Source organism: Tarenaya hassleriana, unplaced genomic scaffold (assembly GCF_000463585.1).
Source record: "Tarenaya hassleriana unplaced genomic scaffold, ASM46358v1 Cleome3, whole genome shotgun sequence".
In the NCBI taxonomy this organism is placed as follows: domain Eukaryota; kingdom Viridiplantae; phylum Streptophyta; class Magnoliopsida; order Brassicales; family Cleomaceae; genus Tarenaya; species Tarenaya hassleriana.
Window position 1 is genome coordinate 3811061 of NW_010966177.1, and position 11105 is coordinate 3822165.

General features: G+C 43.5%; 3 protein-coding genes across 5 annotated transcripts in view; 1 reads left to right on the forward strand and 2 right to left on the reverse strand.

The window, feature by feature from the left end:
* LOC104819187 (zinc finger CCCH domain-containing protein 44-like) overlaps nt 1-5602 on the forward strand; it is a 6826-nt gene extending 1224 nt beyond the window's left edge. Inside the window, exons 2-12 of one of the 2 annotated variants that reach the window (XM_010549146.1) lie at nt 546-625; nt 780-967; nt 1150-2050; nt 2179-2306; nt 2463-2522; nt 2607-2657; nt 2767-2837; nt 3138-3289; nt 3400-3578; nt 3686-4130; nt 4260-5602. In XM_010549146.1, coding sequence (XP_010547448.1) covers nt 546-625; nt 780-967; nt 1150-2050; nt 2179-2306; nt 2463-2522; nt 2607-2657; nt 2767-2837; nt 3138-3289; nt 3400-3578; nt 3686-4130; nt 4260-5431 — 3427 coding nt within the window. In that variant the 3' untranslated portion in view covers nt 5432-5602. Of the gene's footprint in view, nt 1-545; nt 626-779; nt 968-1149; nt 2051-2178; nt 2307-2462; nt 2523-2606; nt 2658-2766; nt 2838-3137; nt 3290-3399; nt 3579-3685 lie in introns of both variants that reach the window. The other variant, XM_010549143.1, reaches the window with a different exon arrangement.
* Nucleotides 5603-5756: 154 nt separating this feature from the next.
* Nucleotides 5757-7554, reverse strand: LOC104819188 (GATA transcription factor 5-like). 2 transcript variants are annotated; one of them, XM_010549148.1, is made up of 3 exons: nt 7536-7554; nt 6612-6938; nt 5757-6508 (listed from the first exon to the last, which is right to left on the reverse strand). In XM_010549148.1, the coding sequence occupies exons 2-3, from the start codon at nt 6933-6935 to the stop codon at nt 5957-5959; spliced, it is 876 nt and encodes a 291-aa protein (XP_010547450.1). In that variant the 5' UTR covers nt 6936-6938; nt 7536-7554; the 3' UTR covers nt 5757-5956. The 2 variants fall into 2 exon arrangements, with proteins under 2 accessions (XP_010547450.1, XP_010547449.1); XM_010549147.2 differs by lacking the exon at nt 7536-7554 and adding an exon at nt 7209-7505.
* Nucleotides 7555-9449: 1895 nt separating this feature from the next.
* Nucleotides 9450-10953, reverse strand: LOC104819189 (probable LRR receptor-like serine/threonine-protein kinase At4g36180). The gene has a single exon (XM_010549149.1). It carries the CDS (start codon nt 10902-10904, stop codon nt 9651-9653), a length of 1254 nt encoding a protein of 417 aa, XP_010547451.1. The 5' UTR covers nt 10905-10953; the 3' UTR covers nt 9450-9650.
* Between the last annotated feature and the right edge of the window lie 152 nt (nt 10954-11105).

Consider the following 11105-nt stretch of genomic DNA (forward strand, 5'->3'; position numbering starts at 1 on the left):
CCTCTCCTGACCTTACAGGGAAAGATAATAGAACCTTAGCTGTGGTTGAGTAGTATTATAACGAAATAGAGCTCAATTAGTCCTCGTGAAATGTTTGAAATTAAGCCTAGTCGTAGGTCTGTCTTCTTAGAGGTTTGGCACTCGTGAAATGTTAGAGATAATACAGCTAGGGAGGGAAAACAGAAACCGTGCGTATGTTTCCACTAGGAGTGCAACATGGTAATGCTTCACTTGTCTAACATGAGATGTCCAACCCAAAGCTTACTATTTGGTCTGCCTTCTCGGTTAATCCTTGTTCAACTATATAGATGCATTTACAACCCGCCCAACTTGTCTTTGTTTTCTGTTCATGGCACTGTAAGTCTGTAACGGGTTTTTGTTTCTCAAACCAACTTTAATTATTAATCATGTGTTGACGATTCCATACGTTAGAGTTGCATTTGCTTAAGATGGGAAAGGTAAATCACTGGTTATTGACATGAGCTTTTATGAATGAGATCTGTGTCATTTATCGGTTTTGATGGTTTGTTTATGTTCCTTTGCAGGAACTGCCCTAAGGCATACCATCCAGCTTGCATTAAGCGTGATGAAGCATTCTTTCAAACAAAGGCTAAATGGAACTGCGGTATGTGGCAGCCTACGACGTTACTCGTAGTGTCTTTCCTATTGGCAGTCTTATGAATGCTTAGTTTGACATCCTGCCTTTGAAATCAGCCTTGTGATAATGTGAACATCCTTAGAAATATTGTTCTTCAATTGACTTAGTTCTCGCATTTCAGGTTGGCACATATGCAGTACATGTCAGAAGGCTTCCAGTTATATGTGTTATACGTGTACATATTCTGTTTGCAAGCGATGCATTAAAGATGCCAACTACGTGAGTGTGAGAGGAAATATGGGCCTTTGTGCAATATGCATGAAGACCATAATGCTGATTGAGAATGTTGCTCAAAGCGATAAAGAAACGGTAAGACGATTCAACCAGTATATTTTTTGCCATTTTAGTTAGGATTGTCTGTAGTCAAGAACTACCTTGGTTTGGTTGGACCTAAACATGCAATGTTTATTCAACGACAGTGAAACCTCAGTTAACTTTAATGAAGGTGCCACTTTCATAATTATTTTGTTGGTTTTGTGTTGCATATGTAGGTTAAAGTGGATTTTGATGACAAAACTAGTTGGGAGTATCTATTCAAGGTATATTGGCTTTGTTTGAAGGAAAAGCTGTCTCTAACTCTTTCCGAGCTTACCAAAGCCACGACCCCATGGAAGGAGGTTTCTAGTGTTGCTCCCAAGGTGGAGTTAGGAAATGAGCTTTGTGATCACAGCTATAATAGAGTTCATTCTTCAGAAAATACATGCGTAGATGTGGCAGTGGATGGGACCAAAAGAAGAAGGACTAGTGATTCGCCTACCTTACTCAACATGAATACTAAAAACTCGGGTGATAACCAAGAGAAGCTTCCTAGGGCTACAGAGTGGGCAACAAAAGAACTCTTAGAGTTTGTGGCGTATATGAAGAACGGCGATATATCAGTGCTCTCTCAGTTTGACGTGCAAACCCTTCTGCTTGACTACATAAAGAGGAAAAACCTCCGGGATCCTCGTGAAAAATCTCATGTTCTCTGTGATTCGATGCTCATGAGATTGTTTGGGAAACAACGAGTGGGTCACTTTGAAATGCTAAAACTTCTTGAGTTTCATTTCCTTATACAAGAGAATTCGCCAAATGCAAAAACCATGAATGGAGAAGCTACTCATGCAATTCCTCACCAAATGGTAGAGGATGGCGTTGAGGAAACGACAAGGAGTGATCAAAGGCGGAAGACGCGTAAAAAAGCTGGTGATGGAGTACGAAATGCAAACAAGGACGAATATGCTGCCATTGATGTTCACAATATCAACTTGATCTATTTGAGACGTAAATTTTTAGAGACTCTTCTTGATGACATCGACAAAGTTCATGAGAAGGTGGTAGGCACAATTGTGAGAATTAGGGTTTCTGGCAACGATCAGAAGCTGGACATTCACAGGCTCGTCCAAGTTGTAGGTATTTGTTTGTTCAGTGACCATGTCGGTGCTCTTTGAAGGCAGAAAAAGAAATGAAAATGGAAAGTTGTTTATCATCCTAAAAGTGTACATTAAATGATATTCTAATTAATGGTAATTTATCGACAGGTACATGCAAGGCGACGGAATCCTACCAAATTGGTACAAGAACTACAGATGTTATGCTGGAAATACTGAATTTAGACAAGAGAGAAGTCATCTCGATTGATCAATTATCAGATCAGGACATCACAGAGGTGATTATAGCACTGTCTGAAGCACATATTTTTTTACCTGTTCACAATTTAGCATAAATAACCAGTATGGTAATATGGTAACTATGGTAACATAAGAATAGTCTACAATGATGTTTCCTTTATAACCTTTTATGTCTTTTATTGCTATTTTTTCAGGATGAGTGCAAACGATTGCGTCAGAGCATAAAATGTGGCCTAAATAAACGGTTTATTGTGGTAACAATTCATGACATTCTCTTCCTCTCCTGACCTTACAGATTGCATTTAGAAGTTTAAAAGCAGTGTTTTTTCTGTTGTTAGGCCGAGATCTTGGAGAAGGCAGCGACGCTTCAATCCATGAGAGTGAGTGAGGTAGGATCTTGTTCCATAATTACGAAAGCTGATAATGTTACAATGTGTATACGACACCCATGGATGGCTATCCTCTATTATGCTGCTCATTGATGTTTTCCCTATGCAGGCACTAGAAGCTGAGATATTAAAGCTCAATTATCTGCGTGATCGGGCCAGCGAGAATGGCTATAGAAAGGAATATCCTTTTTTATGTTGCTGTGCTTGATTTTATTGCCCCATTTTTTTCTCAAATATTGGTTATCATAGAACGTCATACAGGTTGCTCACGGAACCCTTCATTCCCTTGAGAGATGCATGTGTTGCTTCTAATATTTGGGCATAAAAGTTTAAGTATCAGTCAAACATTCTATCCTGACTATACAATGTTGATATTCAATCTGGTTCTTTCTTTTTATGACATGAGGATTAGTTTTGAAGTCGATTGCTTGGAAATATCAACAGTTGGAATTTACCAGCTACCCCTTAACTATCATGCACGCTTAGGGAATGCATCGAAAAACTAGAGCTTCTGAAGTCTCCTGAGGAACGTCGGCGACGTATGCAGGAAATCTCAGAAGTACATACAGATCCGAGTATGAATCCTTGTCATGCATCAGCGGAAGATGCAGAGTTGGGCACAATAAAACAAGGTCTCACGTGCCAACTGCTTATGCAAAGTCTATTCTTGTTTCTTTCTTTTTTGAAAATCTTTGGTTGTTTAATGTTCTTTACAATATTTTTTTTACCTTTTTTGGTACAGATAATCAAATAAAGACATCAAGTAAAAACCCACAGAATAAGGGTGATATCCTGAACAACTTAGGAAATAGTGCACAGAGAAATTTTGCTGCAGCCTTTTTGAGAAGCAAGAATGTCTGCACAACGTTTTATGCTGATAGGGATGGTAGTTCCAATGTCCAAAACTCATCAGACATCCAGGTTTGAGCCGCACTCCTGTTTGGTTAGGAATTCGCAGGCATTTATTAGATCTCAACTTCCCATGTGGTTATCACCCACCACCTCATATTATTATTCATTTGGCGCAGGAAACGGTTCAAGAAGAGGAGGAGAGTGAAGTATGGCACTATCAAGATCCAACTGGGAAAACCCAGGGGCCGTTTTCTATGGCACAGCTTCGCAGATGGAAATCTAGTGGGCATTTCCCTCCATATCTTAGGATATGGAGAAGTCATGAAAAACAAGATGACTCCGTACTTCTGACTGATGCACTGGCTGGACGGTCCAATAAAGCGAATACTTTGTTAAGTGCCTCTATGCCATCCCAGGAACTGAAACTGGCTGTTGAATCAGGCCTAGATGTGACTGCCAGCTCTGATAAAGGAGTTGACAACAATCATCGAGAGAACCCTACTGCTAACAACACTAGTGCAAGCTCATGTTCTTCCTCTTATGTCGTGCCTGTGGCTGTTACCATTCAAAACGAGAGACAAAAGGAGAGTCTTCCATCTGGCGTTGGAAAATTAGCGAGTGGTAATTCTCATTGCCCGCCTCATGCTATTGCTACTTGTCCACCATCATCATCTATGGATCTTGAAAATGCTGTTTCACATGAGGTAAGAGAAATCCCAGTAAGAGATGTATGCAATGCTGTGGAAACAGGTGGTAGCCATAGCTTCGTTAAGAACATCAAGGACGACGGTGCACATGCTGCTTCTGTTTCCTTGAATGGCTCCGTTCATACCCCAAACCTGAATCAGGAGATTCATTTCCTGGATTTTTCCAGTCCCACACCAAAGTCAAGCCCTGAAGACTTGGAAACTCAGGCTGCTGAGACAATACAGTCCTTGTCTTCATGTGTTCTCGTCAAGGGACCATCTGGTGTCACATGGAGCACCGCCACCACGGCCGCTACCCCTTCAAGTATAGTGGTCAGTGGAACACAACTTCCAGAAGTACCTCAGCAAAACGGTGCTGTTATGCCACCTGCACTGGTGGTAAAGCCAGCTGAGTTGTCGACCGAACATGTTATTGCTACTCAGACTTCAGACAACACCCAAGTGGCTCACCATTCATCTGGATGGCCAGCCATTGTGGCTGATCCAGATGAGTGCGATGAATCAGTTTCGGATCTCTTGGCAGAAGTCGAAGCCATGGAACAGAACGGTTTGCCCTCTTCTCCTACATCAACGTTCCATTGTGATGATGATGATGACGATGACTTGACGAAAGGGCCTGAAAAAGACTTCTTCCACCCTGTGGCAAGAATGTCGCTTGCAACCGAGTTGTGCATGAGCAACGGGGCTGAGGTGGACGTTCTCGACAGTCAGAATGTCTATACATCAGGAACGGATCCAAAGGAGAGCTCAAAAGCTATGGATGCTCCTCCGGTCAGCATCCACTGTGAAACCACCACCGGTCTGGAGCTTCCACTTTTCACACAACCGGTGCCGCCGGCTTCAATCAGTCATGACCTGACTCTAACGACAACGGCTCTCAGATTAGGATCAGAAGCCACAGTGGAAGGGGGAGCACTGGATGACATATCAAAAACAGAACCGAGCCACAAGTCAGGTAATGAAGGCACAGCCCGTGGGAATAATGGACAGCAGCAGCAGCAGAGGAATGAGAGAGAGAGGGGGACGACCGGGCATAGAGACCGGGAAAGACAATGGTGGAACCATGGAAGCAGTGGCTACAGTCATACTAATAGGCAGTGGCCGTACAGCAGCAGTGGTCATGCTTCTCATCCGCCCAGAGGGCTCAGAATCTGTAAATTCTATGAAAATGGGCGCTGCAAAAAGGGTGCTTCTTGTAGTTTTTGGCATCCCTAACCATAGTCCCTATTTAATTATTTTCTTTTTGGTGGTCGTCTGTCGAAAGGAAGAAGCTGTTGTAACAGTATAGTTTTTTTTTTTTGTTGCTTTATAGCTGGAATTATTTCATCTTAGGAAAGAACAAATTTGGTATAAGATGATGTCGTGAAACGACCCTTCTTCTCGTTAGGCGAAACGTAAACCCCTAAACGTCCCATTACCCCCCTATGTCTCTTTTATTTTTTACATGACATAATGGTTTGGTCCACTCATTCGCAACGTACAAGGACAACTGTTTCGAAATTTTCACTCCATACCCACCACACAAACTCTATATTATAAGTTATAACGCAAACCAACCAAATATATTCGAATTCAAATATTGCAATATTGTATTGAGTCGAAAGCCTGCTACCGCTGCTACTAATCAGTTGCTGAGAACCTCCTAGTGCCACTGACTAAGTAAACCTAAAATAATATACAAAAGCTAAATGGGGCTTCAAAAGACAGATGGTGTTTAATAATTTCGGCTAAACGAATCGTTCAAAAACCCACCACCGTCTCCTTCTTCCGACGCATCTCGATGACTTTCCTGTGGTGGTTCGAATGGAGCTCGCTCGAGAAGGTGGGGCTACAAGCGGGTCTGTACTCGGGCAATAACCGACCCGACTTGTACCTCACGCCGCACGCGTTGCATAGCGTCTTCGCCCCCAGCGGTCCCGCTCGCCACTGCGGCGTCTTCTGGGCTCCACAGTGGCTACACCTCCGCTGCTGCCCTCCCTCCCCCTTCTGCCTTTTTGCCACCGGCGGTCTCTCCCAGTGGCTCGACGACGACGATGTTGAACTCGACGACGAGTCGGAGAGCGATGGCGACCATACCTGACCACCGGTCCGGGTCCGTTTGCTTCGGGCTTTGGCCGGTACAGCGGGTTTGAAGCATGAGTCCTCGTTCACCGGAGTCACCGGGTGTTTCCGGTCGCCGGTTAACCATGTCGGCTTCTCCTTCGGCGTTCTGGTGAGGTCCGGAGCCGAATATTCCGAGAAGGAGTCCTCTACGAAATGTGATAGCCATTCTAAGCTCGCCACGTCGTCCGCCTGACCAGAGAAAGGGAGCAAAATATTAGGAAGAACATTTCCCGAATATCTAAGAAGCCCGTCAAAAAGTTTAAATTTTTTCTCACATAAAATCGAAATTTACCGGAACGGAGAGTTCGCCTGAGGGGATGGGCTCAAAATAGCCGGCGGCGGAGAAATCGGTTCTCCGGAAAAGGGTATTTTCGTCATCCTGAGGGTCCTCCGAGGAAACAGAGAATCTCTCCTGTCGGTCTCTGGGTTCGGAATCTTCCTCGGCGAAAATGTCGTCGTTTGAAAAGTCAAGCAAGTCGTCGACGGAGAAATCTTCGGGGGAAACGCCGTTCTGGGAATTGACGGCGAGCAAGTCGTCGATGAACGCCGGCGGAGTGAGTCTCATGGCTATCTCTCTCCTAACACTGCTCTTCAACGCTCCTTCAACGCGTTCCATCTCCTATCAAACCCATAAAAAAAAAAGAATCAAACCCACCCAAAAAAATCATTTTTTCTCCAAACCCGTTGAATAATCTAACACGAAATGCCAAAAAAACGTTCCTTTTTCCATATTCCAAAAGGAAATTATCACGAACCCAGAAACCCAATTTGGAAAACGACCGACACAAAAAGACTGAGCCACTAGACGCACACAGGAATTTCAACCCCCCCACCCCCCTAATAATTTTTCTCCATGAAACTTCGAATCCCACATACAATACCAAAATACCTGAGAGAGGAGGGAGGAGAAAACAAGGGGAGAGGGGACGGTGGCAGAGAGAGGAGAGTGGTGGTGGTGAGAATGAAATAAGACAAAAGGGTGGCGGTGAGTTTGGTAAAGCATTGAAGATGGAGCCTTCCCTCTCCTTCTCCCCTCTTCTAAAAGCTCCCTTTTTTCCCCCTTCTTCTTCTGCCCTTTCACAGAATATATTTTTCCCAAATTACCCAACCGGCGAAAGTATCTATCTATATATACATTTTATAAATAGATTCCCCTTTAAATTCTACGCGTATACGTTTATAGAAGATACAGTGGACTTACAGAAACTGTACTTACTATTCATTAATACGGAAACACGTTTGTAAAAATAAAATAAAATCTTTCCGCTGTCTGAATTCGCCCCGCCATCTCATTTTATCCGTTTCTCTTTCTTTTTTTTTCCTTTAAAATTTCAGAAAAACCTCTGTGATATTTCCCCTTTTGCCCATCGCTATTGACTGCAATTGCGGAATCCGCCCCGGCCGCGTTAATCGCCACCCATTATGGAAAAACCTTTTTTTTTTTTTTTTGCATAAAGGAAAAGCCTTCTTCCCGCTCTGTGGTTTTTAAAACCCCCTTTTTTCTTCCTTTATTTATTTATTTATTAAGAAAAGTTAAGTATCCCGGATTTGTTATTAAACGGAGTGATGAAAGTGGATGAAATGACGAGATTACCCCTCGTTGATGGACAATGGACAAAACAAAAGCATGTAAAAAAGGGTCAAAAGTGAAACAGAAGCCGAAGAAGGGAAAAGACGTGCCAACTTTTGTCCCTTTGTAGTAAGTAACTCATCACTGACAAATGATTCCCCCCTCTCACTCTCATTTCTCATCCGTCAAGGTTTTATATATATATATATATATATATTGATGAAGGAGGTTATTTATATATGTATATAATAAACGTAAAACTGTCATTTTCCCTAATTTTCTTATTTAAGCAAGTCGAAAGGGTATTTTCGTCTAAAAATAAAGTAATTTATGTTTAGTATTGTGGCAAAAAAAAGTTAAGTTGAGAGAATACGTAATTACGAAATGCGCCGAGCCGGAGGGATGATGTGGCGCACGTTGGCTTTTTGCTCCTTCACATGCGTTCTAACGTGAGCCGCCGACCAGTCAAAACTTTTCAACGGCTTCTTCTTCTCTCTCTCTCTCTCTTTCTTTTCCATTCCATGGCATTTTCTAATCCCAAACAATTATTATATTAAACCATACCCGATTATTTAAATAGATTTAAGCTTTCTTGGACGGCCAATGACCCCCGTTTTTTCTTGAATATTTTTTGACCTTCTGTGAGATTTATTGACACTTGAATTGGAATCATCATACCGAATTTTTTCTTTATTATTTTCATCATATATGCATATGTACAAACATGATTACGTCTTTGCCGACTAGAGAGAGATTCATAATGATTTAAAATTGTTCTTAATATATGTGTGTATATATATATATATAGTTCAACCATAAAAATGATGGCAATAAATGTTATGTCACAAACATCACAAGCAAACAATTTCGATATTAAAAAAATGAATGCTCGGGGGGACCCACCCAGACAATCGTCGTGTAATAACACATGTGGGGGGAACTTGATTCTTCGCAACATTTATTTGAAGTTTTTGAGAGAGATGCAAAGGCTGCACCACCCTCAAGCAGAAATTGCCACGTCAGCAGACGGGGTCTGACGGCGCTTACGGATTTTAACTTCGCTTTTGAAAGAAAATGGCCATTTTTTTGCATGTTAATGGGCCTCAGTTTGAGTTGGGCCTCAAACAAAATTCTCAATGTTGGCATATGGGCCTCAATTTCTACTTGGTACAAAAGATATATATACACACACATATACATATATATATATATATATTAAAACAGAGAAATGATGAATTGTGCAAGCCTGTCCTATCTCCCTATGATTCGATTGGGACAGACGTTGGGCCCCCGTTATTGAAAATTGGGCCCAAAGGCCCGACAATGCAAGGTGGAGCGTGTACACAACATGACACCACGACAGTCGAACGTCATATTTCTCGTTCGTATCGCCATTTACTCTGTTTTTCGCTATAGCCTTGCAGCGACAGAAACACAACACACGGCAAGGAAGAGAACCAAAAATAAACAAAAGAGACAAGATTGGAATCTCGTACGGAATCCAAAAGAAGCTCCGGATCAAAACAGGACAAAATCCCAATCACGGATTAAGGAGAAGAGTAAGAAAAAACCCGAATAATTATTATTGATTAATCGCGACATTCCTTTCGAGGAATTAGATGGCTAAGCGATTCTACATGCGACACTCAAGGAAGGCACAAAAAAACATGTTAAACACGACACAACCCATCATCACATATTCGAAAAGACAGATTCAAAAAAGGGCTGATTACTACTAATGACGAAATTAATCACAATTAGTCAAGGGCTTACACCTCCAAACTTTCTGCACTCCGCTAAAGGCCTCTGATCGCGGCCTTGGCAGAAGAAAAAGGTGGAGGGACACCAGAACAAGCAGTTACCGGCGAGCTGTACATTGGCCGACCCTGGTTTAAGCTCCATTAACGGACCCGGAATGGCTCCGAAAAGGAAATTCCCTCCCAGGAGAAGCCTCTCGAACGCGGCGAGATCGGATCCGGGCGAGACCGTTTTCCACACGTACTGGGTCGGAATCATTCCCGAGAATTTGTTGTTTTCTAGTGATAAAGCAGAGAGCTTTGGTAAAAGACCCATGAACAGAGGCAGTGTCCCTTGGATATCGTTGCTGCTGAGATCCACAGCTATCAGCTCGCTCGGTAGGCCTGATGGGGAATAGTACGGTGACTGTACGGACGTGAATCGGTTGGAGGAGAGAGTCAGCTGTTGGAGAGAGGAGAGGGTGAAGATGAACGATGGGATAGAGCCGCTCAGTCTGTTGTGGCTCAGGTCGAGAACTTGAAGAGAGGTCAATTGCCTTAAGCTTTCTGGAATTGTGCCTTCGATGAAGCTGTTCCGCAAGGAGACTTGGACCAAAGATTCGGGTAGTGAAGACGGGATCAGACCCGAGAAGCTGTTGTCGCTCGCGTCGAGGTAGTAGAGGTTTTTGAGCAAACCCAGATCGGGAAATTCGCCGGAGAGGTTGTTGAATTGGATTTCGAGCCGTTTCAGTACGGAGAGGCCGTTGAAACTCGCCGGAACTGGGCCCTCGAGGCGGTTGTTGTCGACGAGGAGCTCCTCGAGACCCGAGATGGATCCGATCGAACCGGGTATGGACCCGGAGAACGAGTTTCTCGACAGGACGAGTCGAGTGAGCTGGGTCAGGTTCGAGAGCGAGTCAGGAAGTTGACCGGAGAAGTAATTACCGGTGAGGTCGAGTGTCTGGAGGTACGGAAGGTTGAAGGATACGGAGGAGAGGGAGCCGGAGTAACCCGCCTGGTCGAGGCTGAGCTCCGTGACCCGACCCGACCCGGAAGCGACAGCATCGCAGCGGAACCCGCAGGTGAATCTTTCGCCGAACAAGCTGTCACAGGGATCGACGGAGAAGTCCCAGGAGGAGAGGCACGAGCCAGGACTCGCTGAGTCAGCGTCCACCGAGTTCTTGAACTCTTTCAGGGCTTCCACATCTGCCCAGAACGTCTTCGATTCGGCTGAAGAGAGAATGAGCGAAAGAAGAAGGAGAAAGAAGAGAGAAGCCATGATCGAAGAGGCAAGAAAAAAGCTCAGCACTGTGGAAAAGTGACGGCCCGAGAGAGATATTTTGTAGTGACGGGAACAGAGGAACAAGAATGAATCTGGACCGTCCGATGTGATGATTCACGAGACGTGTCAGAACTCATTATATTATATATATATATATATATATATATATATGGATGTGTATGGTGACGTATGATAGGG